At 38.5% G+C, this 27,644-nt stretch overlaps 7 protein-coding genes and 2 long non-coding RNA genes across 13 annotated transcripts; 5 read left to right on the top strand and 4 right to left on the bottom strand.

Annotated features, from left to right (window-relative positions):
- Positions 1-99: 99 nt before the first annotated feature.
- LOC124203759 lies at positions 100-1,436 on the top strand. Its single transcript, XR_006878606.1, has 2 exons — positions 100-382; positions 508-1,436. It is a non-coding gene; the product is annotated as an uncharacterized LOC124203759 (long non-coding RNA).
- LOC124203754 (PDZ and LIM domain protein Zasp-like) lies at positions 892-4,064 on the bottom strand. 2 transcript variants are annotated; one of them, XM_046600581.1, is made up of 11 exons: positions 3,884-4,064; positions 3,673-3,794; positions 3,442-3,593; positions 2,763-2,865; positions 2,619-2,681; positions 2,435-2,553; positions 2,072-2,367; positions 1,800-1,989; positions 1,646-1,731; positions 1,477-1,579; positions 892-1,381 (listed from the first exon to the last, which is right to left on the bottom strand). In XM_046600581.1, the coding sequence occupies exons 1-11, from the start codon at positions 4,005-4,007 to the stop codon at positions 1,246-1,248; spliced, it is 1,494 nt and encodes a 497-aa protein (XP_046456537.1). In that variant the 5' UTR covers positions 4,008-4,064; the 3' UTR covers positions 892-1,245. The 2 variants fall into 2 exon arrangements, with proteins under 2 accessions (XP_046456537.1, XP_046456538.1); XM_046600582.1 differs by having other exon boundaries at positions 3,673-3,807; positions 3,884-3,964.
- Positions 4,065-5,027: 963 nt separating this feature from the next.
- LOC124203756 (translocator protein-like) lies at positions 5,028-6,578 on the top strand. Of its 2 annotated transcripts, none has more exons than XM_046600584.1 (4): positions 5,028-5,171; positions 5,373-5,722; positions 5,985-6,203; positions 6,275-6,578. In XM_046600584.1, exons 2-4 carry the CDS (start codon positions 5,621-5,623, stop codon positions 6,452-6,454), a joined length of 501 nt encoding a protein of 166 aa, XP_046456540.1. In that variant the 5' UTR covers positions 5,028-5,171; positions 5,373-5,620; the 3' UTR covers positions 6,455-6,578. The 2 variants fall into 2 exon arrangements, with proteins under 2 accessions (XP_046456540.1, XP_046456541.1); XM_046600585.1 differs by having other exon boundaries at positions 5,032-5,171; positions 5,469-5,722.
- A 50-nt stretch (positions 6,579-6,628) lies between these two features.
- LOC124203751 (translation initiation factor eIF-2B subunit epsilon-like) lies at positions 6,629-9,777 on the bottom strand. 2 transcript variants are annotated; one of them, XR_006878603.1, is made up of 12 exons: positions 9,468-9,777; positions 9,082-9,398; positions 8,829-9,003; positions 8,522-8,763; positions 8,334-8,456; positions 8,114-8,267; positions 7,862-8,054; positions 7,558-7,788; positions 7,326-7,498; positions 6,983-7,261; positions 6,788-6,911; positions 6,629-6,719 (listed from the first exon to the last, which is right to left on the bottom strand). XR_006878603.1 is itself a non-coding variant. In XM_046600576.1 (11 exons), the coding sequence occupies exons 1-11, from the start codon at positions 9,603-9,605 to the stop codon at positions 6,849-6,851; spliced, it is 2,088 nt and encodes a 695-aa protein (XP_046456532.1). In that variant the 5' UTR covers positions 9,606-9,777; the 3' UTR covers positions 6,766-6,848. The 2 variants fall into 2 exon arrangements, 1 of the variants encoding a protein (XP_046456532.1); XM_046600576.1 differs by lacking the exon at positions 6,629-6,719 and having other exon boundaries at positions 6,766-6,911.
- Positions 9,778-10,421: 644 nt separating this feature from the next.
- On the bottom strand, positions 10,422-12,976 carry LOC124203755 (complement component 1 Q subcomponent-binding protein, mitochondrial-like). The gene is made up of 5 exons (XM_046600583.1): positions 11,318-12,976; positions 11,105-11,255; positions 10,840-11,039; positions 10,694-10,782; positions 10,422-10,630 (listed from the first exon to the last, which is right to left on the bottom strand). Exons 1-5 carry the CDS (start codon positions 11,532-11,534, stop codon positions 10,481-10,483), a joined length of 807 nt encoding a protein of 268 aa, XP_046456539.1. The 5' UTR covers positions 11,535-12,976; the 3' UTR covers positions 10,422-10,480.
- LOC124203752 lies at positions 11,857-14,361 on the top strand. Its single transcript, XM_046600578.1, has 5 exons — positions 11,857-12,094; positions 12,152-12,298; positions 12,373-12,620; positions 12,681-13,586; positions 13,652-14,361. The coding sequence occupies exons 1-5, from the start codon at positions 11,857-11,859 to the stop codon at positions 14,153-14,155; spliced, it is 2,043 nt and encodes a 680-aa protein (XP_046456534.1). The 3' UTR covers positions 14,156-14,361.
- A 93-nt stretch (positions 14,362-14,454) lies between these two features.
- On the bottom strand, positions 14,455-17,545 carry LOC124203753 (serine/threonine-protein kinase PAK 2-like). 2 transcript variants are annotated; one of them, XM_046600579.1, is made up of 11 exons: positions 17,405-17,545; positions 16,922-17,108; positions 16,754-16,850; positions 16,635-16,689; positions 16,305-16,553; positions 16,144-16,181; positions 15,886-16,073; positions 15,627-15,822; positions 15,441-15,566; positions 15,224-15,373; positions 14,455-15,160 (listed from the first exon to the last, which is right to left on the bottom strand). In XM_046600579.1, the coding sequence occupies exons 2-11, from the start codon at positions 17,098-17,100 to the stop codon at positions 14,825-14,827; spliced, it is 1,614 nt and encodes a 537-aa protein (XP_046456535.1). In that variant the 5' UTR covers positions 17,101-17,108; positions 17,405-17,545; the 3' UTR covers positions 14,455-14,824. The 2 variants fall into 2 exon arrangements, with proteins under 2 accessions (XP_046456535.1, XP_046456536.1); XM_046600580.1 differs by lacking the exon at positions 16,305-16,553.
- A 255-nt stretch (positions 17,546-17,800) lies between these two features.
- Positions 17,801-18,132, top strand: LOC124203758. Its single transcript, XR_006878605.1, has 2 exons — positions 17,801-17,936; positions 17,998-18,132. It is a non-coding gene; the product is annotated as an uncharacterized LOC124203758 (long non-coding RNA).
- A 1,451-nt stretch (positions 18,133-19,583) lies between these two features.
- On the top strand, positions 19,584-26,652 carry LOC124203749 (lysine-specific demethylase lid-like). The gene is made up of 23 exons (XM_046600560.1): positions 19,584-19,949; positions 20,229-20,306; positions 20,373-20,511; positions 20,566-20,835; positions 20,901-20,984; positions 21,050-21,273; positions 21,337-21,529; positions 21,588-21,743; positions 21,815-21,976; positions 22,042-22,436; positions 22,501-22,798; positions 22,861-23,124; positions 23,197-23,357; positions 23,554-23,825; positions 23,898-24,244; positions 24,309-24,490; positions 24,550-24,891; positions 24,962-25,250; positions 25,326-25,564; positions 25,630-25,785; positions 25,853-25,993; positions 26,053-26,117; positions 26,184-26,652. The coding sequence occupies exons 1-23, from the start codon at positions 19,803-19,805 to the stop codon at positions 26,299-26,301; spliced, it is 4,722 nt and encodes a 1,573-aa protein (XP_046456516.1). The 5' UTR covers positions 19,584-19,802; the 3' UTR covers positions 26,302-26,652.
- Positions 26,653-27,644: the final 992 nt, after the last annotated feature.

The raw sequence follows: 27,644 nt of genomic DNA, 5'->3' as shown, positions 1-27,644 counted from the left end.
TTTATTTTAAATTGGCCAATATATGTTGTGAGCTTATCTACATAATGGATGATTGCTACATCCCGCTCTCACGACAGACGACATTCCTTTGTATGGGAATCGAAACTGGTTTGTCATTTGTTTTTGGGTGAAAATCCCCTAAATAAAACTTTCCTTTTTGCACTTAAAAATTGATTTTCAATTCTCCAAAAGTAGGAAATCAGTTCGATGAAAAGTGAAAGAAAGTTTGCCAATTTCATAGATTTGTCGTTGGATGGAGAATGTTTGATTTGGATCGTGAAGTTGACGGTCGGTCGTGACTGAGAGGAATGTGTTTTGGCGGTCGAGTGCGAAAAGACGTGAGCCAGCCCAGCCCAGCCAAGCCCAAGCAGCTTTGTATACGGTGGGTATAGTGATCTATTTTAGCCCCCCTTGCTATATACTGCAATGGCCAGCCCTATATACATACCTCTTATATGTATTTTCACTGGGATTTTATTTCTTGTTTGAAAATTTTCTCTCCTTTAGTTCACGAGATGCCCTTGAAAAAGGAAGAAAAAACAAGACGACCGGAGATCCGGAACTCTCTGTCTCTTATCCTCTATTTCCATCCAGCAGCTCCAGCAGAAAAATCTTTTTCACTCTTGTTTAAAAAATAAAAACAACTACTCATTTTTTTCTTTTTCAAAACATATGGGAGCGCCATGTTTGAAATGAAATGATCCCGATATGACTACTAGACTTAAAGACCACACTCGATGAAATGTGTGCGTGATGCATTGACTGTCTTATTTTCTTACACAAATTTGTAAAGTTGTTTATCTTTTGAGACTGTTTTTGTGTGGATAGCCAAAAGATATCAAATGACTTGATCGTGTCAGACGTCTGTATTTACACAGTGCAATGTTGGTCTAACTTTTGAGATTTTTCTTTTTATTCCTCATATCAGTTCATAATGACGTGAAACATCACAAGAAATCAAATGCAAGATAAGATTGGATTAATATTTAAATGACTTTGGGTTTTGTGTGTGTGTTTGTTTGTTTGTGCCATAATATAAAATTTAGTCAAATAATAGTGGGTTAAATTTAAAAGTATATTATTAATATTATTATTATACAAATTATAAAGGACGCAGGCAATATCAAGTTATGCGTTGGGTGTGTAGAGGTGGGTCGGGATTGGCCGAGATTGACGTGCGTTTTTCAAATTTTTTCCTTTTTTTTTCTTCTTCTTCTTCCCATTTTTAAATAAAATCTAATAATATTATTTGAACGATGGTGGCGGGAAGATGCGAACGCCGCCTACTGGAGGTGGTCCAGAAGCCATCGACATCAGAGAAGCCCCCAGCTGTTTGGCTGCCACTTCAGTTGTTAGGGCATTCTTCGGGATTGGCGCTCCCCTAAATCACGCGTGACATGTCAACCCGTTTCTTACGTCATCATTTACAATTCATTTTTTAAAAAAACTAAACAACTAATGGTATAATTTTCTTACGGCTTGACAGTGATGGGGGTCAAATCAGGAGCCGGTGGTTGATGACTAGCCACCAATTTGGCGTGAACGTCGCAATACAATTTGTTATTGAGTTTGTAATATCCTGTAAAAAAAAAGGGTTAAATTAAAATAATTAAGTTTGTCGATAATTTGAAAATTAAACACTTACCAACGTTTTTGAGTGAAGTGCCGCACGTTGAACATTTGAAACATTCGACGTGCAAATTCTTTTCCTTTAAGCGGACAAACACTCCCCTGCGAATAATTCAGAAAATGTCGAATTTTAAATTTTGATGTTTTCAATTTATGAATAAATAAATTACACAATGAGCCGATCACATTCGGCACATCTCGGATTATCAGCCGTGGCTTGCGGAGGTTCAGGACCCTTGAAACTTTTATTGGCCGGCGCCGTGGGCGCAGTCACGGACCGGACTCCGGCCGGACGTGACACTGGGGCCACCGGGGCGGACATTGGACCAACCAGTGACGTCACAGGTGCTGCAACCGGTACTGAAATATTTGGTTAAACATTTTTTAACAAAATAAAAAGATGATCAAGTCATTTTCATTAATGGGGAGCTGTTTAGTGTACCGTATTGTTGTTGTTGTTGTTGTTGCGGTTGTTGTTGGTGGATGGGATGATGAATGACAACCGGCTGTTGTTTAGGTTGTTGTTGTTGTTGCTGAACGACTGGGTGGTGAACGACAAACGGCTGCTGCTGGGGAGCTTGGCTCTTAATCGGCGGATTAACCGCAACAGCACGGTGAGTCACTTCCGCCGGATCTTCATCAGGCTCATCCTGCGGCTCCTTGTCCATTTCTTGAAGCATTTTCAAGACTTCGCTATTGGTGGAGTCGTAGATCTTTTCGTTTTTCTTAAAATTGATCCTGGCATATTTCAAAATTATTGAATTAAATGTCATAATTACTAATTCAGTTAAGATGGATGAAATACCCTAGAACTCCTTGAGACAGGACTTCAGCTTGCGACGTCAAAGTTTCGGCAATCTTTTCCTCGCTGTACAATCCCATCGGGGAGTTGAATTGTTGACGATTCAACGTCTTGGCTTCATCCTAAAGAAAAATTGAATTAAAACGATTTAATAACAAATGTAAAAATTAATTAATTACTGGAATACCTTAACCGAAGAAGTGAATGGGGCCGCTTTGGTATTATGAGCGGATCCGATCCTTTGAGCTTCCTGTTTTCAAAAATCCCGCCAAAAAAAATTCAAAAATTTCTAATTTGCAATTTGTTTGACTAAAAATTTTAAAAATTTTACTTCGTGATGAAGAGCTAGAGATGTTTTGGTCAACAAAGATTCGCCAGTTGGAGCCTGAACGGGTTCGGCCAACGGCGTCACTTGCGGCTTCCATATTCCAGCCCTATGAATGATAATCACAGACGGTGAAATATTTATTTAGAAACGACAGATGCTGTTAACCTAATTCAGAGCGTTTAGACGCCGTGGGTCACGCGGTGTGTGTTATACATTTATTTCGCGACTGATGGCTTTTTTTTAAGACCCAGAAATAGATTCGTTGCCGTCCAGACTGTTCAGGTCTCACAGCTGATCCCGATTTAGAGTCGACCCATTTGATCCACATGCGAGTATAGTACACCGTGAGTCCCGAGAGAGAGAAAAAGCCGAGTCTTTAAAAAAGCAGCCTCATTTCAATCGGCACCGCCTTCTTTCTTTTTTCTTTCTAGTTCCCCCGCAGAGTTTTTCAAATAGCGCGCCAATTCTTTTCGCGTACGGCGTAGGTGTCTCATTATTTTTGAGGCCGGGGTTTGGAGGAGAAAAACAAGAAATGGAAAAACAACAAAACGGAAACCATCACTCTCTTAAGAGCGAAAATATTCCAGCTATTTCCGCCCTCGACTTATTTGTCTAACGTGAAAACGGTTCCTGGAAAATTTTTTTAAAAAATGTTTTTTGAACTTCAAAATTATTTTATTACCGTCCGATATGCAGCTGGAATTGATTCCCAGCTTGGGCAATAGCGTCCAGAGCTTCTTGATGACGTAAACGCATCACGTCGACCTCGTTGACCCTCAAAATGACATCGCCAGCCTTCAATCCGGCGCTCTCCGACAAACTTCCCATATTCACCTGTTTAATTTTTCCAATTTCGGACGAAAAATTTAATTTGCCAATGTGTCATTCGATTCTCTTTTTTTAAGTTTCATACCCTCAAAACGGTAAGCGGAGTCGCGAAATCCAATCCGCCTTGAAGCCGAAATCCCCACGGTTGTTGGTTGCCCGAGCGGGACATTTGAATCGTTAACGCCTGCGCCATGATGTGCTGTCGAACTGACCAGAAAAGCTGTTAACACACACACGCTCACACACTGGGGATAAAATTATTATTTCTTTTTTTTAAAGCTTTTAAAAACTCTCACTCTCTTTTTCGCCTGTTTTCGGGATACAGCAGACGCCCAGTCGGGACGGCGTCGACTCAATGACTGAGACACAGACGCGAGTTTTCTGTAGTCTATGAGGCGGGCGGACGGACGGAATATGCATATATACGTATATACACTGTCGGTCTCATTCCGTGGGCCCGTACGAAATTCGAGTCGACCCGGAAATCGTTTCTGAATTCTTCCATCATCCGGTGCGGCGCCATGGAAACTCTAAAAAGAAAAAAATGAAATTGCATAATTTAAAATCGTAATAATTTAAGTTTCGACTAATCATTTGGAATATCAACAAACAAAGTTAGCGCTCATCCGCTTATAGTGTTGATGGATTGGTGTTTTTAGGGACCCTGTAAATATTTAGATATCCCGTAATCCACCCCCAACGCGCACGACTATTACGTAGTGTAGGCCCGTTCTTTTAAAAAACAAAAAAGCTTTAGTGGTGGTGGTGTGCATTTGAAATAAGTAGACCGAATGGAATTTGAGTTTTTTTTTCAGACACTTTGTTTTTCTCCCCAGTTTCTGCTAAAAATACCGGGGGCTGTTCCATTTAGACTATAACTCGCGTCCAACGCGGGGCACAGCCTGCATGCAATGTCACCCATGCATATGTCGGCCTCTTCTCTCCTTCCTAAAAAGAAATAAATTCATTTCGCCGAACGCACAGTCACGGCTATTTATACTCGAGGAATTTTAACCCGCCGACGTGTTTTTTTTTATTTTGTTACCTTCGGTACAGGGGGGGGGGGGGAGAAGACAAAACGTCACGACGGTATTCAAATTGAATAGCAACTTATCTTTGATGATTTTTCGATCGTGACGGAATACATACATCGGAGAACGTGATCGAATGAAAACAAAAGAAGGGCTCTGTTGTGAATGCGGAGTCTGAATATTATAAAGGCGTTAGTCATCCATCTTGTCCACAAAGTCTGCGTCAAAAACTCACGAAGAGATGTCGGCATAGCCGGCCGATGTGTCACGACTCTATTTCTATTTGTGTTCGTCCAAAGTAACATTTAGTAAAGCCACACACGTTTCTAATCATTAGTCATAAAAGCCAACAAAAAGAAATGGCGTCTCCAAATATGACCGCTAGATGTCAGCTGATTCGCTTCACTTCAAAATATAAATAAACCTCAAACGTCATACACGAGTGTGTCCAGAGTGAGTCTTGGGCAAGTCAACGATAGATAACAGTGATAAAAGATTTCTCCAACAAAATCGTTGGCAGGTTCAAAATTAAAAAGGGAAATTCGTCATAAAGGTAAAAGGCCAAAAAACAAATAATTTGATGGACTCGACAACAATTTAGTGAACAGATTATTTTGGTTTACGCTACTAGGGTTTAACTTTTAAGAATGACATGTTGATTTACGAATTCTAGTTGTAAAATTACTAGCCACGTGTGAAAGACTTACTGTGTTTCCCCCAAAAAATTGAACTCGAAATCTTTTTTACGACCCAGGGTCAAGTTAAGATAAAACCCCAAACTGTATCCAGTTGCCACATGCACATCTGGATATTTTCTGTTTCGTTCCTTATTCTTATACAACAAATCAAGATCCTGCTGCCAGGCACGTAGACCACGCCTTCCGGCGAATGTCAAAACACTCGAGCCGCGGTAGAGAGAAGCAGTCAAAGCACCCCGCCATTCACGCAGTGTCTGAGCAGCAGTAAGGTTTGGAGTTAACCATCACACATCGAATTAACAAAATGGAAATCGTCTGGTCCGCCATCATTTTGACACTTTTGCCATGGATTGGATCCCTTCCCGCAGGCATGGCAACCAGGAAACAAATCAAAACTTGGTACAACGTAAGTTTTCCCAAAAAAACATTTGATTTGTGTCGCTTTTTAACCAAACAATCAACAGGCGTTGCCGCTGTCAAGAGTGTTTGACAGTGCACATAAATTACGTAACATGCAAGGAATGGTTGTCTGTGTGTCAAAATTGGGTGGAAAATTTAAGGGAAGAGTAGAAAATTCCCGAAAATCATTGCATGATTTTTACGTAATTTATACAGCGTTGTCATTGGCGCCCTTATTTAAATATTGACTTTGAACCACACGCGCGCAGGATATCAAGAAACCAAATTGGCGTCCCCCCAATTTAGCTTTCCCAATCGTGTGGACTCTGCTTTACCTCACGATGGGTTTCGCTTCTTACTTGGTCTGGCGTGATGGCGGCGAGACTTTGAACGGCCCGGCCGGCTTGCCACTCACCCTCTTCGCCATTCAACTCGTCCTCAACTATGCTTGGTCGTTCATCTTCTTCTATTATCACAATCTGGAATGGGTATTTATTCAATTTAAAAGTATTAAAAAAAAAAGAGTTTTAGTTTTTGTTACCGACTTATCTATTTCCAGGCATTCTACGAAGTCATCGCTCTGCTTATCGGCATCGCTTCTTGTGTCTACACTTTTAAATCTGTCAACGAAACGGCTTCTTACTTGATGATGCCCTACTTGGTCTGGGTGAGCTTCGCTTCGCTACTCACCTTCACCATTTGGAGAATGAATTTACCAGCAAACAAGAAAAAGATTTAAATGGATAATCGTTTGGTTTGGATTGCTTTCTTTCCATCCCACATTCCAACGTCTTCATTTGATGAGCATTTCCATTTACCGGTTAATCACAAAATTTCTCAAATAAATGCATCCGTTAAAATAATTTTGTACGTCCTTTTTCTTTACGATTTAACCCATTTGGAACTACGAAAGGATTTTCAAAATTGGTTTCTTTCACGACATGAACTGAATCGGTTACTCTTAAATACGCCACCATTACACTTATTACTTATGTGACCAACGCCTGTAATTTTCAATGGTTATCCAAGTAAATGTGAAGTAGTGACATATAAATTGTGAAAAAAGATATACTTCAATAAATTCGATATTTGTTACAGCTCTCAGAAACCAGGACAAATTCAAGTGCGACTTATCAATCCGATTCCTCCGATGATTCCTCTTCCGCTTCTTCCAGCCATGTAATAAATGGTTCCACCTGTTTCAAAACACAAACAAGTTAATAACAGGCCAAGGATCAAGTCAACTTTTCAAGAAATTAAGACGTACAGTTTTCCGGATAGTTTTCAATGCACTGGGATCGTTCGGTGGATTGGTGTACCACTCCAAAATTGCGTCCTCACTCAACACGTCCTCGCCGTACAAAAAATGGAGAACTTTACAAATAGATTTCACAAAATGGGAGTTATGAACTCCAAATTCTTCCAGAGCCTCGAGAGAATCCAACATCGACTGATTGTTTTTCAAGTAATTTCTCATGACAGGAAGAAAGTGCTGCAATATCGGCCTTAGAGCGACCCAATCTTCGTTGGTGCCAGTGGCGGCCTTCTGTAAAAGCCAACCAAATTTCAATCAAACATCTAATACAAAAAGATTCGCCGTTAAAGTTTACCTTAGTCATGACGGATGGCAACGAAAGCATAGCTTTGATAACGAGCATGTTCACCTCTTTCATGGTAACGTTATAAGCGTATTTGGACGAGTTAATTTCAAGAACCAAGTTGTCACCCTTGATTTTTTCTTCGTAGCCTCTTTGAAGACTCTCCAAGACTTCATTATAAAATGCTATAGAAAAATTCAACAAATTAGTAAATTAATTTTTTAGGTTCACATAGGCAACTTACATCTAGCATTCATATCCTCTGGCAGGTCGCCCACGTCCACTTCTTCTTCGTGTTCTTCATCTTCGTCGTTATCAGCTTCGTCTTCGTCTTCATCTTCTTCACTTTCTGAATCTTCATCAATGTCCAAGCCCCATAATTCATCAATCAAAGACTCTGCATCGGAATCTTCTTCGACGGGTCGTTGATAAACGTAAGCGACACTATCGGCACTAAACGGTTTAGCTACCTTATCTAAAAGGGGAAACAAAAATACCAATGTAACTATATTTAAATTAATAGACATACGTATTCAAGTTTGCATTACCATCTTCTTCGTCCGATGTTTCAAAGTCGTTATCACATTTGGGAGGATGGGCCATGAGGCGAGTATTGTCAGGGATTTTGGTACCGGCAGCTAAAACTACTCCGGGTCCAATGACACAGCCTCGGCCGATTTTGACTCCTTCATTTAACACAACACCATCGGCGATGAGAGCTACTTCAATGTGGCAGTTGTTCTAATTAAAAGCAAATTGTTTGATTATTTATCAAAAATAAAATTTTCGCTGGGTCTAACCTTGATGTTAACATCGTCCCAAATATAAGCATTATTGATGTACACGTCGTTTCCGATTGTGCAACGGCTGCCAATGACGGACTGGGTGACGAATGTGCGTTCTCCTATTTTAGAGTTTTCTCCTACCGCCACGTCCCTTTCCAAAACACTTTCCCTATTTCGCAAATAGGGTGTTATCATGGTAACATGGAAATAAAAAAGAGAAAAGGTTATTGTGTACTTGGCCAAGGTGACACCAGGCTGCTTGTAAACATTGTGACGTGATAAAGTGTGTCGAGGAGTTGTTTCACTCCGATTCAAATCGGGAACAAGCGGAAATGCCCATCGTTGAATAACATCTTTGCTGTAAAAATAAACATTTTCGTTACTTGATGAGTAGAATTTAAAATGTTGGAAAGTGTTCCTTACCTCACAGCATCATACATGGGAACGTTCGAAACATGTGCCGCGTATGATCCTTCCAACTGATGGTAGTAGATGGTATTATTAAGAATTTCTTCGTTGATGAGAATACCTCGGACAAAATCTCCCCACGTTTGGTAATCGAAATTGTCGGAAAAAAGCGGCAAAACCACGGGAGAACAAATAGAAATGTGCGTATCAACCAAATCATAGCGCAAATCAACAAGACCGTGCTCTTTAAACATTTCCTGTAGATTTGATATGAAAATCAATAAGAATCGTTGGTTTCGAAACACTGAAAGCAGAAACTCACCAAAGGAAAACTGAGCTTCTTCAGGTTTGTTGTTTGCTGGTAATTGAGAATACGACCGTTGGTGGGATTGATGGCTAAGACGAGTTCTTCTTCTGCAGAACGGGATCGATGACCCGGGAAAGATTTCTTAAAAATGTGTGTCATGACAATCCCTTTATCAGTTTTCCTCTTTTCTCTATTAAAGAGTGCATGAAATCAAAATAAAAACTTGATATGGATTTGATTACAACTTTATAGAGATGTTACAATTTACCTGTGCTCTTCTAATATGGGTATGAGCTGTACATTAGAAATGACATCAGCAGACATCAATATAAAGTCTCCTCTTATCAATGACTTTCCATCTATGTCTCGAAGGGAATCTCCAAGAGATCGACAGTCATCAGGGCTTTGAGAAATAACTTCAATGGACATAGGAGACACAGATCTCATCCATTTAGATTCTTTGAGGTACTGACGAATTTGATCAGCATGTGCAACACAGTAAACAAAGGTTTTCTGTACTCCACTAAGAAGTAGAGATTCCAAGGCATAGTCAATCATGGGCCTATTGACCAGCGGAAGAAGTGCCTGATGTAATAATAGTTAAACAGTTATATGTGTCCTCAACGTTAAAAAATCTAATTGTAGGATCTTCACCTTCGGTTTTGAATCAGTTACAGGTGCGAAGCGTATTGAAAAACTATCAGCGATTAGAACAGCAAGAACAACATCTTCTTGTTTAAGAACTTCAGAACCGGACTTGGACATTGATTTGGAAGTTTTATTGGAGCTCATTCTTTAATTCAGTATTTCAATTCTCTTGTGGCAAAGAAAAGTATTTCTTATAATTTACAACAGCTGTAATAAATAGTGTCCACATGTGAGCTCGTCCAAATTCAAGGAATTGCAGGAAGGGAATGGGATTATGGTAATGAGAAATGATGCAAAATATTGTCTGCTACAAAAGTTACTTTCTTTCGCCGCTAGGCTATCTCAATGGAGCAGACGATCGAATCAAAGTACACATGATTTGATAATGCTGTAAACTACCTAGTACATAATATGTTTTGAGGACCGGTTTTAATTGAAATTACAACCGTGTTGAATAAATTTTCAATCAAGAAAAGTGCTCTAATTTGTTAATGATCTCTGCTTATCCTGCCCAATCTTCATCTACAGTTCAAAGGTACAAGTGTGGGACACACAAAGCTCTTAAAGTATGTTAATTGATTATTGTATTTTTATTTTTCTAGGTTAAATTTGTACCATGAATAGTGTAAGTGAAGCCTGTAGCCAATTGAAGCAAAATTATGATGCATGTTTCAACACATGGTTCACAGAAAAATTCTTAAGAGGGGATCATTCAACAGACTCATGTGGTCCTTTCTTTAAGGTGTATCGTGAATGTGTTAGGGTAAGTTAATTTTGGTCCAACATTTCTGTCTTTTATAGATGTTTATCTACTCTTTTCTGTTTTAGAAAGCAATCCAGGAACAGAATATTGACCTTAAAGAAATAGAAAAAGAAGTAATGGGGACTGAAAATGAATTTAAGACCCCTGATGGTTCTAAATAACCATTGTTTTGGAAAACCATAAATAATAAATCAGCATTTTAAACAAAATGACTACATAGCTTTTTATTTTTCATCTCAAAACTATTCTAAACCTTTCATTTGCCTTGGACAAAAGACTGAAGGCTCTCTAACAAATTAATAAATAGATGGTGTTCCCGCTTGGTAGCTAGATCGCTCAGCTTTTCAGCAAATTCGTTGGATACTCCTCGTTCTTCGAGCAGATTCATCAGAAGGTCGTACATGTACTATAACGAAAATGTGAAATATCAGTTTAATTTGGTTAAAATATTGTTGACTTTAAAATATACCCCATCAAGAATGTCTCCAGCGACAGCATAAGTCTGATCATTATGTTTGTCCTCATATACTGCAAGTTCATCAATAGTGAAAATGTCATCTGAAAAAATCGAGTGTTATTTATATTGTTGGCTATTCAAATACAATTAACACTTACTTGGGGCATCTTCAACAGGCTCTCCTGCATCTTGAATGTAACTGCAGGCAAATCTGGTTACTTGATTTCCCTTCATTAGTTTGACTTCAAAGTGTGGTTTTGATTTCATTTCAGCCTGGGGAGGATTGTCAGCTTTGTTGTCAACTTCCTCACTGATGTCAGCATCAACAGAATGGTTGACGTTAACTGTTATCTCAATTCTGTTTAATGAATAAAATTAAGCCACAAGTTTCAATTTAGAATTGTCCCATAAAGATTTACTCACTGTTCATCATTAAATTTCTTAGACAATACTATCTCTGAACCATTGTGTTTAACATCAAATCCATCCAAGTTAGCGACAGGCCTGGCTTTGCTCATTCCCTTCTTCTCAGCAGCAATTTCCTCTGAGAGGAACTCAATCAGCTCTTTGTCCCCTATGATGCAACATATATTATGCTGTATTTAAATGTGACGTGAAATGGTTAAAATGTATTACCTCTTGTATGAACTCCTCTGCATTCTCCACATGGGCAGGAAGGGCTCAGGGGAGTATGTTTGAATGCTGGAGAAAGTTTTGTTGGGACAAATTGATTTGTGGGATTAGACATGTACCACAAAGACCTGGTAATGGGTTTCGACAGGATAGACCTCATGGACGCCGGTAACGCATGGCGTGAAACGTTTCGAACGACATTTATCACCGAAAATGACATTATGGGAATGAGATTTTGAACTTTAACAGAGTCTTACAAATTGAGATTTTAAAGAATGAATAGAGCGAACGAAGATGAACTTTATCAGCGAATTAAATAATAATTCTGCAAGGGACTGTGGTGCAAGAGCAAGACTGCAAGTTAAGACAAGAATCTTCTGGCAAAAGCAGAAGCCACGAGGAAATATATCGATTATCGAGTTTTTTCCACTATCGATTAATTGTTGTGGGTTTTTGTTTACAACTTAAACTGAACTCAAACTCCCTCCGAAACTGTGAAAACAATAAAAGGAATATTTAGTTAATATTCAATCGTCTTTAAGATGGGACCTCGTAACAGATGTTTTCTGAGTCCATATTGCACATCTGTTACATCGGGTAACGGAAATGAAAAATACTTTAGTATGCCAAGTATCCCAAAGGTAAAAGCTGGGCCTATGTGTGAATTGACAAAACAATTAATCCAAAAGAGACGTTCTTTGTGGTTGAAAGCATTGGGTCTTACTGAAGCTGATACGGAAAGAGAACCAATTTTAGTTTGCTCAAAACATTTTGTATCAGGTATGTTAGATAGAATATGTGTGAAAATAATTTGATCATATTTCAATATCTATATAGGTAAACCTGATGTAGGTGTGGATTGGGTGCCAAGTTTAAACATTCCGATTCCAAAAATCATACCTGTTCCACCCCCCACAGAAGAGCACAGTTACTGTCAGTCAACAGTGCCACCAACTGCTTACCAATGGAAGACAACTGTTTCAGGTACGATAGTGTCTAAGTCATTATCACCTTTTTCAACCTTTGCTTTGACTACAATGTTGTAAATTCATGTATAGTTAAAAAAAAAAGATTATTGAGTCAGAGGCGTAGTCGTCGTCTACCAATACTTAAAAAGAAAAAAGAGAAGGCTATTGAAAAAGCCACGAAAGCAGAGAAAAAAGCCAAAGACATCGAGGTAAAAATTCGAGAAAAGAAATGGAAGAAAAAGAGACTTGCCATAAAAAAGGCAAAAAGAGAAGCAAAAATTAAAATAGCAGAGAGAGAAGCAGCTCTTTTATTAAGAAAGAATAATAAAAAAAACAAGGTATAGACAATTTTTTGTTACCTAGAACTTCACCAAATAATAACAATGTTTAAAAATCAGGTGCTGCCTGAACCAAATGCAAATCAAATTGAATCAATCGATATGCAACTACCCTCTGCTGAGGATCATTTCGACACGTCGTTTACGCGAATAAGTGAAATTAGTAAACAGTTCAACACATCAGGAAATGACTCCATCACAACCGAAGTTAAAGATATGTCGAATACTCTACCGCCTGTATCAAGCATTTCACCAACAGTATCCAACGGTCATCTGATAATTTCCGGACCATCCGCTCAACAACAACACGTCGAGGCAAATTTGGTTGTTGCGTCTACGGATAAAGTTACCCCTTTGGCACCATCTGTTTCAAAGAACGAATTTCTGCAGCTTTTATCGTTAAGTCAAATCGGTCAAGGTTCAGGAAGAAAATCGACGCCTGTCAAAATTGCGCCAAAAAGCAGAGATAGCAATGCTCCTAAAAGAGTAACTGAACCATTGAAAAACACCGTGAAACTTCCCTCCAAGATTTTGATTGTGAGAAAAGATGCATTTGATAAAACTTCGAGAACCGTGATAACGCTAAAGTCATCATTAAATACTCCGCCTCACATCGTACAAAAGAATGTTGGAAAGATTGTACAGCAAATCCAAGCTCCTCCTTCTTCCACGACACTCCAGCAACAACCAAAACTCGCGGGAAACTCGACTCCGACTATTAAGTGTAAAGCTTTTTCTTCAACAGATCCAGCCCTCAAAACCAACGTAGCTGAACCATTAAAAATGCTACAACCTGCTGCCAAGACTTTGATTCTGAAAAAAGGTGAACCTGCTAAAACTTCACCAACTGTTGCAGCACAAACAAAATCTGCAAACCCTTCCTGTCCTGTATTGCCAAAAAATACGGAGGTCGTATCTCGAATGGAAATGATGGAACCATCATCGCCAGCTCCTCAAAATGGACTAGTAATTTATTACTGTAGTTGCCTCAGTATTTCTTTGCGATTTTTAACGATTTGGTTTTTCTTTAGATATCTCAAAATCTGCACAACATCGATACTTACATCCGAGACCTGATGCTTAAAAAGAACCCCACCGCTCAGGACACTAATCTGAGTTCTTTATTGCTGAATCTAATTAATCATCACCAGAAGAACATTTTGGATTCGGGAAAACCAGCTGCTCAAGCCCAAGCCCAAGCTTCAACTGCTCGAGTCACTCGCGATAGTGCAAACCACGAAGTTGTAGACCTAACTAAGGACGACTGTGACTATATTCTCCCCGATGTTGCTGCCCCAAACAATTTACGCCCAACTTGCAATTGTCGCAACTCCGTTGAGGAAGTAACCTCTTTGAGATACCAACTAGAACAAAAATCAGTTGCATTGAAGGCTTGTAACAGCGATATAGATAATCTGAAGAAAGAGCTTTGCGAGGCAAAGGAGTACATAAGTAATCTGGCAGCACAATTGCAAGAAAATACTCAGACTTTATGTTCCATCTTAGCCAACAGCCCACATGAAATCCGAAAGTAGTTACCATAATCACCTGGGCTCGTTTTGTCGCACGATCTCTCAGTTGTCTGTTGTGCAAAACGTAAGTGATATACAGGATCTTGGGCGCCATGGTTTCTTCAATCTCTATTTGCCTCTATTTAAAAAAATATTTCGTTGTGATGTATAAATACGATTAAACAGAAATTACCAAGTTTTGAATTAAATACACGGAAATTTTAGAATAATTTTTCTCTGAATTTCGAGTTATTCAACAATCTGGTCGTCTAGTCAATCTATTCAATTTGATGCGCTTATTTAAATTAAAATCGAATTGGAACGAAGGTTCACAGTTGTATATTGCATCAATTTAATGCACATAAGGATAAAAGCCAAGCGACAATCAATCCGTCTTACGGAACATAAAATACTGTGAAAGTTAAGGCTTGATGAACAAGACTAGGGAAAGAAAGAGTGGTCCATGAAAACCTTAGTTTTGGGGGGTAGCGACAGCTTGAAATTTAAAACAAATAAGATACTTTAGTCAAATGATTGTCCGAAGTTAAAAAACAAAATGGAACACCCAAAAATCTTTGTAAGGATCATTTTCGTTAAAAATGGTATGGCACTCGGTTTTGGTCCCGCAAGTTTATACCCTATTTCGTTTAAAGGGACTTTGTCATTTAACAGCTAGGGTAAAGGCAGTTTCTCTCACATCGTTTTCTTCAAGATTTGCTGAGCAGCTTGAATATTTCCTTTAAGAGTTCGCAAATCAGAAGCACGGAGGAGAAAGGGATGCTTGAGTAATTCCTCGCTGGAAGCTCGCTTGTCTGCATCTACTTCTAAGCACCGCTCTAAGAAATTTTGAAACTCGGGACTCAATTTGTTCCATGACGGAATTTGAGGTCGACCATTTGTTGCGATCAAGAACAAAGCTCTCAGTTGAGTTTCTTTTAGGTAGGGTGGCTCTCCGTCTATCATTTCGATGGCCATGATACCAAGCGACCATATATCTATCTTCTTACCGTACTTCTTTTTGGTTACAACCTATTTGATTTTAAAATATACTTAGACATTGTCATTTTAAATCCTAAACGAAATGTAAATTACCTCTGGGGCCATCCAATAAGGAGTTCCCACCATCGTTTGGCGCTTCTCATCGCCTTGGATATTTGCGCAAAACCCAAAATCTGTCACTTTAACTGTTCCATCCATGCCAAGCAAAACATTGTCAGATTTGATATCTCGATGGATAATACCCTGGTTAAAAACAAGCAGAAAAATTGTTAAGGGCTTTGTTTGGAATCATAAGATCTCCAACACTTACTTTGCTATGTAAGTACGTTATTCCAAGAAGAACTTCGCGGCAGACAGCAGCAATCTGTCCTTCTTTGAGCACCGTTTCTGTTACGACATCAGTTAATGGTCCTCCTTCTAGAAGTTCCATTACCACCTACGGCATTTCAATTCTTTAATCATTGGCGATCAAATATTTTTAGCACATTGCACTTACATAAAGGAAATCTTCGTCGTAATACGCATCAAGAAAATTGACTAGATTTGGATGAATGATGTCACGCATAACGAAAATTTCATTCAGAATCATTTCGCGCTTAGGTTGCTTTGACAAATCAATCTCTTTGATGGCAACACGTTCATTTTTCCCTTCTGACTCTGAATCATTGGCAATGTAAACCGTGCCAGACGCTCTAAAAATTTAGAATATTGTTTAAATGTATCGAATGAATAAATATTATTTAAATAGCACATACCCAGCGCCAACTTCTTTTAGTCGAACATAACGCATAAAGGGATTGCCACATTTGCAAAGCTTTCTTAATGCGGAATCAACTTCATCATCAGACATCATACCATCCATTTTAATTTCTTTTTTGCGAATAAGAAGTGGGCTTCCTCCATCGAAATCTTCTTGTTCATTCTTTGCTTCCTTTAAATTACCCTTAAATTTGAAAATTGCTTCAGCACATTTTATATAAGAAGATAGAAATAAAATTAAAAATATCATTTACGTCTTTAACGACGACAGTTTTGTTGAAATTAGGTCCGCCTGACACAAAATAAAAATATTATTAGGATCATTCAATAAAAAAAATCAAAGAAAATCAAAGAAAAAAAATCGATAAAGCTCACAGATTCATAAAATGAAAGCTTGGCGTCGAGGAACACTTACAGTCATCAAGATTTGTAGATTCCAGGGATACACGGCTACCTTTAGGCGGAACAGCAGGCAGGGGCGGTGGAACATGGCCCGTAGGGAATAGGGACGGCCGAGGAGACGTTGTCGGTGTTGTAATACCAACAGGTGAACGGGCGGGTAAAGCGGGAGGTGTTTGGGGCTGTTTGCTAGGTAAAGTCATAGAAGCCATACCGAGATTCACGGCAGCACTAGCAAGCATAGCAGTCGCAACTTTGCTTGATCCTTATTGACGAGAATGTTGCACTCAGCTGTTCACTTTTTGAATTCAGAAAGTAACAAAGCGTAAAGTGGTTCAAAACTTACCCATGTTTTCAATTTCCATAGATTCTTTTTCAATTATCTCTCTGGTAGCCAAAATCTTAATAGACAGAACACAATTAATTTGAATTATTGCAATAAATAATTATTGGAGGTTAATTTACCTTGAAAGGTAAATTTTTGTGGCCTTGTTTCTGAGAAAACATGAAATACTGAACTGCTTGAAGGACGGCATCTGGATTCTCATTTAATTCTCCCTGACTAAATTGTTTCAACAAATTAATAGGCATACACAGGCATTTAAAAAAAAAAGTTGGCAAAACGCTACTTACGTCAATTCTTTATTAACCAACTTTAGCCAGGCTTCAGGGAGTCCTTCAATAGCACCTGTTTGATGGTTGAGGGCAACATGAACATTATGAGAAACACTCACTGGACCACTAATATCAGAAGGTCCTGAGTCACTTTGATTGTTATTTCCTCGCTTAAAAAAGTTTTTCAGACGAGACATCTTTTAACCTGAAATAGAAAATGAATTTAAGAAATGAGATGATTAATTAGAAAATGTACATGTGCATCATTCATCACACACTTTTCGTGCAAGTGAAAGGTCACATTTTTTCACACGCAATACCCAGCAAAATAAATTATTGGTCTGACCTATATTTAACTATGTTTATTGATAAGCTTAGCAAATAAATGACTTGCCTGATTATAAAGTGTGAAGAGATAATATAAAATAATTTCGAGATTTTATTTGGAACTATTGAAAGCTTAGCTAAGTTACAAATTTAGAAAGTAACTGAACACATTACCTATTTAAAGTAGATTTCTGAAAAAAATCTTGGACATTGGACGAATAATACAAAAATTGATTGACGCAGAAACTGATAACCACCCAGAGATTTTTTTTCAATTCTGTATCTGTTTTGCAAAGCTCAGTACATGTTTAGGGCCTGAAAAGTAAATTCTTTAATTACGCCCAGATTCTTGAAGGACATAACGAGCGAACCTAGCGGCAAAATATTGTATGGCCAATGCAACTCAAAGAGCTGGAGAAGGAACAAGTGAGGAGTGAGGAGGAGGACCAACTACAAAAAGGGTCGAACTATGTAAACGCGGTTTTCAGGCCTTAAGTAGTAGGTACAATTGTTCCGACCCCACCTGAAGAAGCGCAAAGCTGCATGATTGTGAAATGAAAGCCGCAATGTATACTTATTCAACACACGTATTAGTCACTCATAAAATCAGGTCAATTTTTTTTTTGGAAACGGAACAAAAAACTAAAGAGATGGGAAAAAAGGGTGAATGTAAGGAGAAAAGTTTCATTCTTCAGATTTTCTCAAGGTTAAAAAACAAAGCTGGCGTTGAGTTCTATGAAGCTGATCTTGTAATAATTTGATTTCAGTGCGGAAACCGGAACCTTCGGTTAGTCTCCGTTTGTTCAACTGATTGTTTTCCTCCTTTAACCGCTCTATTATCTCCTTCATAGACTTCGTCTGTGCCTGAAAATGAAAATGCAATAAAAGTTGATTCGTTTTTATGTTTTTTTTTTTTTCAATTGAGTTATAAGTGTTCATACTAGAAATTTTTCCTGTCTTTTTTTAGATTCGTCCTTGATTTCATGAATTATACTGTTTTGCGCCGTCAATTTTTTATTGCACGATTCTATTTCGCTTTGTAGTTCTGCGACCTTTTTCTATAATAGTACAATAAGATTAACGTGATGTGCTGTACACATGACCTAAAAAAATAAATGTTATTCTACCCTAAGCCTCTTGGTTTCTTGATCAGAGCAATGATCCATCTTCGATCCGTAAACATTTGAATTGCTATCACCATGAAAATTATAATCATTTTCATCAACAGGCTTCCCAGAAAGAAAATTCTGTAAATGCTTCTGGCTATGAAGTATTCTGCTTTCATTTGCTAGCACAGCTTTTTCCTGCAAATCCTGGATTCTTAAATTTAACAATGATTATTTTTTATTGTTTTATAATTCACCATGTCATGTTCTTTATATTTTACCTTTGTCTCATGTCTTTTTTACATTTCTCGTTTAAACGTCTCTCTCTGTCCCACTCTTCTTTCAAAAGAGAACGCTCTTCAAGTAATTTTGAGGCCTGTTCCTTTGTCAGTTTATCCATTTTTGCCATATGTTGTTTTAAAACAAGTTCTCCTTGAAAATAATGGCTTGGAACAGGTTTTCCATCCAGTGACAAGAGGAGATCTAGTTTGTCACAATCCAATTCATGTTGTTTCTAAATAAATTTTAATTAATACATATTTTTTTTAAATTTAAGGTTAGATTTACTTTAAGTAGATCAATATGAAGAGCCATTTGTTGACAATTATTGCGCTCTTTCAGTAATAAGGCTTGCGTCCTGCTTAAAACACTGTTAGTCATTCGGAGATTTTCTTCCATGGAATCAATCCTTGATTCAAGATTTTCTCTGTCTTCAAACTGAAATTTTAAACTACAAAAAACTGGTTAAGGCAGGTAGAGAAGACATAATCATGACATAAAATGATTACGCTGCGAGGGTCTTATTCAATCCTTCATAGTCCCTCAAACATTTTTCCAGCTTATTTTTGTACTTTTGAACCATTTCTCTTGTTGTGGGAAGCTCTTCAATGTATTTTCCTGACATACTGAGATGCTTTTAGGTCTTTTTCCTTAAAACTGCCGGTAATAGAAAGTAAGAAAGCTTGAGCTTGTGTGTTGAGTACTTTTCAAAACAAATCGGCCATCAATTTCAAAACTGCAGAAGCAAGCTTGCCAGTAGTTATTTTTCATCGAATTTCCTATAAAAAAAAGAAAAATAAGAAAGAAAAATAATTTTAAAAACATTTTATTTTTATTATAGTTCTTAAATATATTTTCATATTATATTTTAATTATGATAATTGTTTTTATTTTGTCAAATGGCAACAATTTAAATGTCTATTTGAAAAAAGTAAACTCCATCTAGCTGCTAAAGAAACGACTATTCACACAAATAATTTCTTCCTTCAGGCGTCCCTTTCCAAAAAATCTGTACTCCACTACTCACTATTAAGTTGCGTACGTGCAGGCAAGAAGTGGAAGCACAGCGTAACTGCCTTTACGATTTGTGCACTATTTAACGCAGGAAATGTCCATGACGTTCGTCATTTAAAACACCTGGAACGCAGTTAGATCGAGACTTGGAATTTTCTGTAAAAGTGACGAAAATGTCAGCCGAATTGGGTTTCCGTCCTCCTCCACCAGCACCAACATATTGTCCATCAATAGGAGAATTTAAGGACCCGTTGGCTTATATTGCAAAAATCCGACCGGAAGCTGAAAAATATGGGATGTGCAAGATTAAGCCACCACCTGTAAGTGACATCAATTTATATTAATTTTAAGCCTGAGAAATTCCATCTTTGTGTTGCATGTGGATGGCTATTTCCCCAAAGATTTGTCTGGGAGGTTTTGACAAAGCATGTGCTAGAGAGACAGCAGGTTTCTTTATGCACCCTTTCCCTCAGGCAACCATGTTGTTCATTCCATTTTTACATCTTTCATCTTATTGGTGATGGACATGCATTGATCTTGTTTTTCATGTCATTTTAGACACTTTTTCTATAAATTTATTAAAATGCTTAATGTTATAGGGTTGGCAGCCTCCATTTGCTGTTGATGTTGATAACTGCAAATTCACACCGAGAATTCAGAGGCTTAATGAGCTAGAGGCAAGTCCCCTTATATCCCTTCAGATTCAGATGTAGATGTAATAATTTATTTTAAAAATTTTCTAGGCTCAAACCAGAATCAAATTAAATTTTTTGGACAAAATTGCAAGATTCTGGGAATTACAGGGATCTTCCCTGAGAATCCCTGTTGTTGACAAGAAAGCTTTGGACTTATTTACACTGCACAAACTTGTTCAAGAAGAAGGTAGTGCTTATTGTTTGGAATTCTAATTTACATGGTTAACTGTGTTGATTTTAGGTGGAATGGAATTAATCACAAAAGAAAGAAGATGGACAACTCTTGCTACAAGAATGGGCTTAAAAACAGCCAACAATAAAGGCATCGGTGGTATTCTCCGGACCCATTATGAAAGAGTTGTATATCCGTACGTTATCTTTGAAACTGGGAAAAATACCAAGAGAGTTAGCGTAGGAAACGAAAAAGTTAAGGTAGAAGACGCAGATAGGGACAAAGACTATGTTCCTCATCACATCCTTTCGCGGATGGCAGTTAAACCTCCCCCTCCCAGTAAGTTTTACGTTATGATCCTGCATAAAATTATAAAAACTAATCTCATTTTTCTCGCATTTTAGCCAAAAAATCCAGACGTAATCGCCATTTCACTCCTACTGAAAAAGACGATGGAGAAACTACCGATCGAGTTACTCGCGGACAAGGTTATTATAATTGTCAATCAATCAATATGAAAAATATTTCTTAATGGTTTTACTTATGATTATAGTGGATACAAATACCGAATTTGACCCGTTAGAAAAATATGTTTGTCACAATTGTGGTCGAGGTGATGCAGAAGAAGCCATGTTGCTGTGCGATGGATGTGATGACAGTTATCATACATTTTGTCTGAATCCACCTCTAAATGAAATTCCGAAAGGAGACTGGCGCTGTCCTTGTTGCGTAGCTGAAGAAGTTAGTAAACCAACAGAAGCATTTGGTTTTGAACAGGTTGGTTATTTTTTTATTAATTTGATCGAAGCGGATGCGATTCAACTTCTTTTTCAATTGTAGGCTACCAAAGAGTACACACTACAGACTTTTGGCGAAATGGCCGATAAATTTAAGGCTGACTACTTCAATATGCCCGGTCACTTGGTGCCGACATCTGTGGTGGAAAAGGAATTCTGGCGAGTCGTTTCATCTATTGATGAAGATGTCGTTGTTGAATACGGAGCAGACTTGCATTCCATGGACCATGGATCAGGTCCGTAAACACATTACATTATTGATGCTCCATACTAACAACTTCCTACGTGTGACAGGCTTTCCAACCCTCAATTCGAGGCATTTGTTGTCTGGTGACGAAGAATATGCGACATCTGGATGGAATCTTAACAATTTACCGAACGTAGATGGTTCAGTATTGGGCTACATTAACGCTGATATCTCTGGAATGAAGGTTCCTTGGATGTATGTTGGTACGTTAAAATCAATTCACCGAATTTTTGGTTAAAAACACATCTTTAACAAAAGTTACTTTCCAAATTAGGAATGTGTTTTTCTGCATTTTGCTGGCACAACGAAGATCATTGGAGTTACTCAATCAATTATTTACATTGGGGAGAACATAAAACTTGGTACGGAGTTCCCGGAGACGGAGCTGTAGAATTCGAAGAAGCAATGAAGAGTGCTGCCCCTGAATTATTCAAAAGTATAATAGTTTTAATTTTGCGTGATATCTGCTTGACGCTTACTTAATCTATGTTTTCATTTCAGGCCAGCCAGATCTTCTTCATCAGTTGGTGACAATCATGAATCCCAATATATTAATGGACGCTGGTGTTCCCATATACCGTATAGATCAAGCAGCAGGCGAGTTTATCGTCACTTTCCCCCGCGCCTATCACGCCGGATTCAATCAAGGATACAATTTCGCTGAAGCTGTCAACTTTACACCATCTGACTGGCTGGACAAGGGACGAGAGTGCATCGAAAATTATTCACAGTTACATCGCTTTTGTGTGTTTTCTCACGACGAACTGGTATGCAAGATCGCATCTTCAGCATCGGAACTAAGCCTTGAGATCGCCACCGTTGCTTACAAGGATATGGTGAAAATGGTTGAAAGTGAAAAGGGGTTGCGAAAAAATCTCCTGGCTTGGGGAGTTAAGGTCTGACAAATTAATGGTTAGCAATCTATTGATGAAGGTAAAGATGGATCTTTTTTTTTTACAGGATTCGGAAAGAGAAGCATTCGAACTATTGCCAGATGACGAGCGCCAATGCGATCATTGTAAAACAACCTGTTTCCTATCGGCGTTGACATGTAGCTGCGTCGAAGACAAACTTGTCTGTCTGAGGCACATTAAACTTTTGTGCGAGTGCCCGCCCCAGAAGCACACGCTTCGCTACCGTTACACGATGGACGAGTTGCAAGGTCTTCTCCTGAAAATCCAAGGAAAAGTAGACAGTTTTAATAGCTGGGCTGCGAAATTACGTGAAGCTTTAAAAGGACAAGAAGACGATAGAGTTGGTAAGTTAAACTTGCTAGCATTTGGTTTGTAACGCGTCTTCAAATAATTTTAAACTTTTCAGAACTAGCGGTTTTAAAAGCTCTGCTGTCGGATGCGGATGAACAGAAATTCCCCGGCACCGAATTAGTATTGTCACTTCGGGAAGCAGTGGAAAGTGCAGAAAAATGCACTATGGTGGCCCAACAGCTTATGAGTAGCAAAGTGCGTACGCGTACTCGACTCCAGGGAGAGGCAAAATGTCGTCTAACTCTAGAGGAGTTACAGTTGTTTGTTCAACAACTTAAAAAACTTCCTTGCAAGCTACCCGAATCCGAAGCCATTTGTGGTATAAGCACAAACTGTTTATCTAATTTCCATCCTGAAACTTTGCTCAAATTTTTCCCTCTGTTTTATGCAGAACTTTTCAAAAATGTTTCCGAGTTTCAAAAAGAAGTTAGGCTTCTTCTTGAACCCATCGATGAAAACCAATCTATTCCAGACCTCGAAGTTTTGCAAAAGAGTCTCGAACGTGGAGCTACTTTTGGAATCGATCTACCTGAAATTGGCCGCTTGAAACTGGTAAGTTTGATCGTCCTACTAGCATTAACTTTCATATTCTCTATAAGAACTGTTTACAATTTTGCTTCTTTGCTTTTTATTTATCTATCATTCTGATTGGAATATTGAACGGTAAGGGTTACGATTTTCAAAATGCAGTCTTGTTTTATCGATTTATTTATGAGTTACTTAATTGATCATTTGGGAATGTTTACAGCGAATTCAGCAGGCTGAATGGATCGAAAAGTACCGTGATTTACTCGGGACAAATCCAATTTGGGATCCCGAAGTCATTCCTTCCGCTGATCGCGATGCTACTGAAGAAGACGAAGCAGAAGAGGTTTCTCTAGACTCTTTGCGTGAGCTGCTCGAACTTGGCGTCGGTCTACCTCCTCATCCGGTGTTGGAAAAATCTCTAGCAAAGCTACAAGGATTGCTCGAAATGTCAGAAAAGATCGAAGATAAGGCGAACATTTTTTTGCAGGCAAAGTATGAATTAGGAAAATTTTAATTAATTCCTTTTCGAATTCTTATGTTATTGATTTTTGTGTCTAAATCTAGGCCTAGGCTACCACTTTCTTCTGCTGATATGATCATCAAAGAAGTGGCTTTATTGCCAACTTACCTGCCTTCGGTCGCTGCCTTAAAGGAAGCTGCTAAGAAAGCTCGTGACTGGAACAGCCGTCTAGAGGTTTTACAGAAGTTGGAGTACAGCCCTTATCTTGAGGCGCTTGAAAGCTTGATGTCCAAAGCCAAACCGATTGCGATAAGACTGGATTCGCTCGACGAACTCGAAAATCAGATCGCCGCCGCTCACGCTTGGCGCGAAAGAACTGCTAAAACATTTTTACGAAAGAACTCATATTATTCCCTGATCGAAGTCCTTTCCCCGAAACTCGACGTATTAGGTATGGATTTTTTCAGAATCATTGAATACTTTTTCTGTTTTACTAAGGCAATTTTCAAAATTAGTTGCTTCACGTTTCCGACGCCGTCGACCCAAAGAAGATCCCTTCAACCCAATCAACGTTACTCACGTAATCACCCTCGAGGCAGAGAAGAAGGAAGATCCTCGACTGATCGTTGAAGCTTTCAAAGAGAGTGAAAACAACGAATTAACTAGCTTCAAGCGTATCCGAGTTCAAAACATTCAAGTAAATATCCTAATTCACTTTGACATTATCGTAAACTAATTTTATGTTTTGCCTTTTAGAAAAAAGTACATGATGATCAGGGCCTTGCTCATTACTGTATTTGCCAAGGCAAAGCCCAGGGAGGCATGATCGAATGCGCACTCTGCAAAGAATGGTTCCATCTTTCGTGTTTAAGGGGAGCGAAGCAACAAGGTCCAGGGGCCAAAAACAAGACAAATGGTGAAGGCAATGCGATTAGCGGAATCAAAGATGGCCGTTACCTCTGTGGCTATTGTTGTCGTTCGAGACGGCCTCGTCTAGAAACGATCCTCTCGTTGCTGGTGTCTTTACAAAAACTTCCTGTTCGATTACCCGAGGGTGAAGCTCTTCAGTGTCTCACCGAGAGGGCCATGAACTGGCAGGTGTGTTATTACATTGTTATAATCATCACTTCAAAAATGTAACCCGAATTTGTATTCTTGTTTTACTCAGGATCGAGCTCGTCAGCTGCTATCTACTGAAGAGTTAACAGCATGTCTGTCTCAATTATCTACCATGTTGCAACGTGCTACTGACGCTACTTCTCGGAAGAAAATGGATGGTAAGACTGGATCAAATGAGCTTCAAAAATTGTCGGTGAGCGGAGAGCACCGCGATTTCTTCAGTGGCAGCGAAGAGTCACAGGACAGCGAATGTACGGCTAGAGACAGTATTCCAGAAGTTGTCGAACAACCTCCAGCGCTTAGCAACTCAGAGCATGCGTATTCTTCTTTTTCCAGAGGTAAAAACACGTCGAACAATCGACAAGATAATTTTACGTTTTTAACTAAATTTTGTTGTAATTTGGAAAAATCAGATGGCTCAGGTTGTATGACTTCTAACAAGAAGAATGTACGCAAATCTCCGTTAGTTCCTCGACAGCTAAACTCTTCCGTGTGGACTTCGCCATCAAACAATTCATCATCATGTTCACAGAATGTTCCTCTCATAACTCTGTCCTCTCAAACTGCTGCGAAACTCGAAGATCTCATCCTCGAGGGTGATTCACTCGAAGTGTCGCTCGACGAAACGATCCATATAGGAAGGATTCTTCAGGTATTAGAATTCTTCCCAAAGTAATTCAACAGTTGTGTGACATAATTTGTTTTCATTCTTCACAGGCTATCAAGGCTCCCTCAGAACCTCCTGTGATGGCTCTTCTGTACTCCAAAGATGAAGAACAGGATTGTGAATCCAATGGAGATTCCTTCAGCAAAAAGAAAATGCAAGGCAAGAAGAGAAAGTTGGATCCGCCAGGGGATAAACAGACGCCAAGAGTAAGTCGTCGGATGTTGACAAATTCGTTTGTGAGTGTTATTTTAATATTTTCTCTTTTGTTTTAAGGGTCCCAAAGGCAACAAGAACTCGAAAACGATGAAAGGAAATAAGAAACCAAGAATGATGAAGAAATCGGATGGGAAGAAAAGGCAATCAAACAATGAAAGTGAAAACGACGAAGATTGTGCGGCCGATCAATGCCTGAAGGTATTTCTGAAAATTGTGCGCTTTCGTTCAGTAGAATTAATGTTTTGTTTTTAACATAGCCTGCAGGTAAGGAAGTCATTTGGGTGCAATGTGATGGAGGCTGTGAAATGTGGTTCCATTTGAGGTATTACTATTTTTATTTGGTTCTTATTGGTGGCTAAGGATCTACAAGTGTTGTTTTATTTTCCAGATGTGTCGGATTACAAGCAAGAGACGTCAAGGCCAATGAAGATTATATTTGTCGACGATGTGCTGTTAAAAACCCTCCTGCAGGCGATGATGACATTGACAAGGATGAGCAAAATTAGGACAAAACTAACCGCCGCATTATCTTTTCACTCCTTGTCACATTCTTCACTCTGACGTGGTATGATTTATACATAACCCCAGAACGCATACAAAATCTCCAACTGACCAATGTTGTATAAATGTCCATCGAGAAAAAGTATCATTCAAATCTTTTCACTATTATATTTTGGCCGAGGCTTGCTTTAAAAATTAATTAATCACGATTCCGCCGGGATTCCGATTTCGTCCGCAAATAAGTATTTCGTTTTATTTTGTCTGTATCCTTATCTGATCAATGTCAGCGTAGCGACAATTTAAGTATATTGTGTTTAGTCGAGAAATTCAGTAAATATACTACCGTCATTAAGAAATTTCTCATTTTTTCAGTTGCTCATTTCGTTTTTAAGCTCAGTTATGTTCTGACATTCTAAACAACTCTGAACAATTATTCGTATAGTTGCGGAATCTGCGATTGCCGGTCTATCAGACTCGCCCTTATATGAGTGTAAATTTAAGTTCCTCGTCGATCAATTGATGGGGTTTTTGCATTCCCGCAACGATATTAAATGAATAGGTAACTAAGATGATTATAAGTATATTTAAATAGTATAGTAACTTTTAATTAGGAAGTAATGTATTTTAAATAAATTGGAAATTGTATCCGCCTGCGATTATATAGCATCTAGCGGAGAAATTCATTACTGCCTATCTGCTATTGCGATTCACCCTTCACCGTCTGCTACAGAACTTTTTTCACTTCTCACGTGGTCTGAATGAAGACGGTCGCATCGTCGCCGTTTCTACAGTTTCTACTTTCTCCTGGATTTTGGAAATCCCTTATCTCGTTGGCTCCCTTCGATCCCTTATCTCCCTTCGATATGTGTTGTTAAGTAATGTTTCATATTATTTGTAACCATTTTAATTTCATTAAAAAATTTCTCACTGACAACAAAATCAAGAATTGTTCTTGTCCAGCCTAGATTTAGATTCATTGTGATTCAAAATGTGCTAATAATTGTTTCATATTATATGTAGCCATTTTGATTTCATGATAAGTTTTTGCTGTTAAACAGTATCAAGAATTATGCTTGTCCATCCCAGATTTTGATTTGTTGCGAAAAATAACTTCATGCTACTATCCTCTAAAATCCAGTTTTGTTCTGGTTTCATTTAAGTTAGAACAGTTAATCAAAGAAAAGTTATTTATTTTGAACACTTCTTTTCTATTCAGATATGCTGGCTTCAGAAGTTGGAGATGGTGACTTGGTGAGGTTTGAGAGATCTGCAAGATTGTCCAGAAATGGCGACTGTCAACTTTGTCCCAAACTATTTCATGTACCTATGTTAAGTGAAGACAAATTTT

This window comes from Daphnia pulex, chromosome 10, assembly GCF_021134715.1.
Source record: "Daphnia pulex isolate KAP4 chromosome 10, ASM2113471v1".
Taxonomy (NCBI): Eukaryota; Metazoa; Arthropoda; class Branchiopoda; order Diplostraca; family Daphniidae; genus Daphnia; species Daphnia pulex.
Note: the sequence above shows the minus strand (reverse complement) of the source record. Positions and strands in the feature narration are given on the sequence as shown.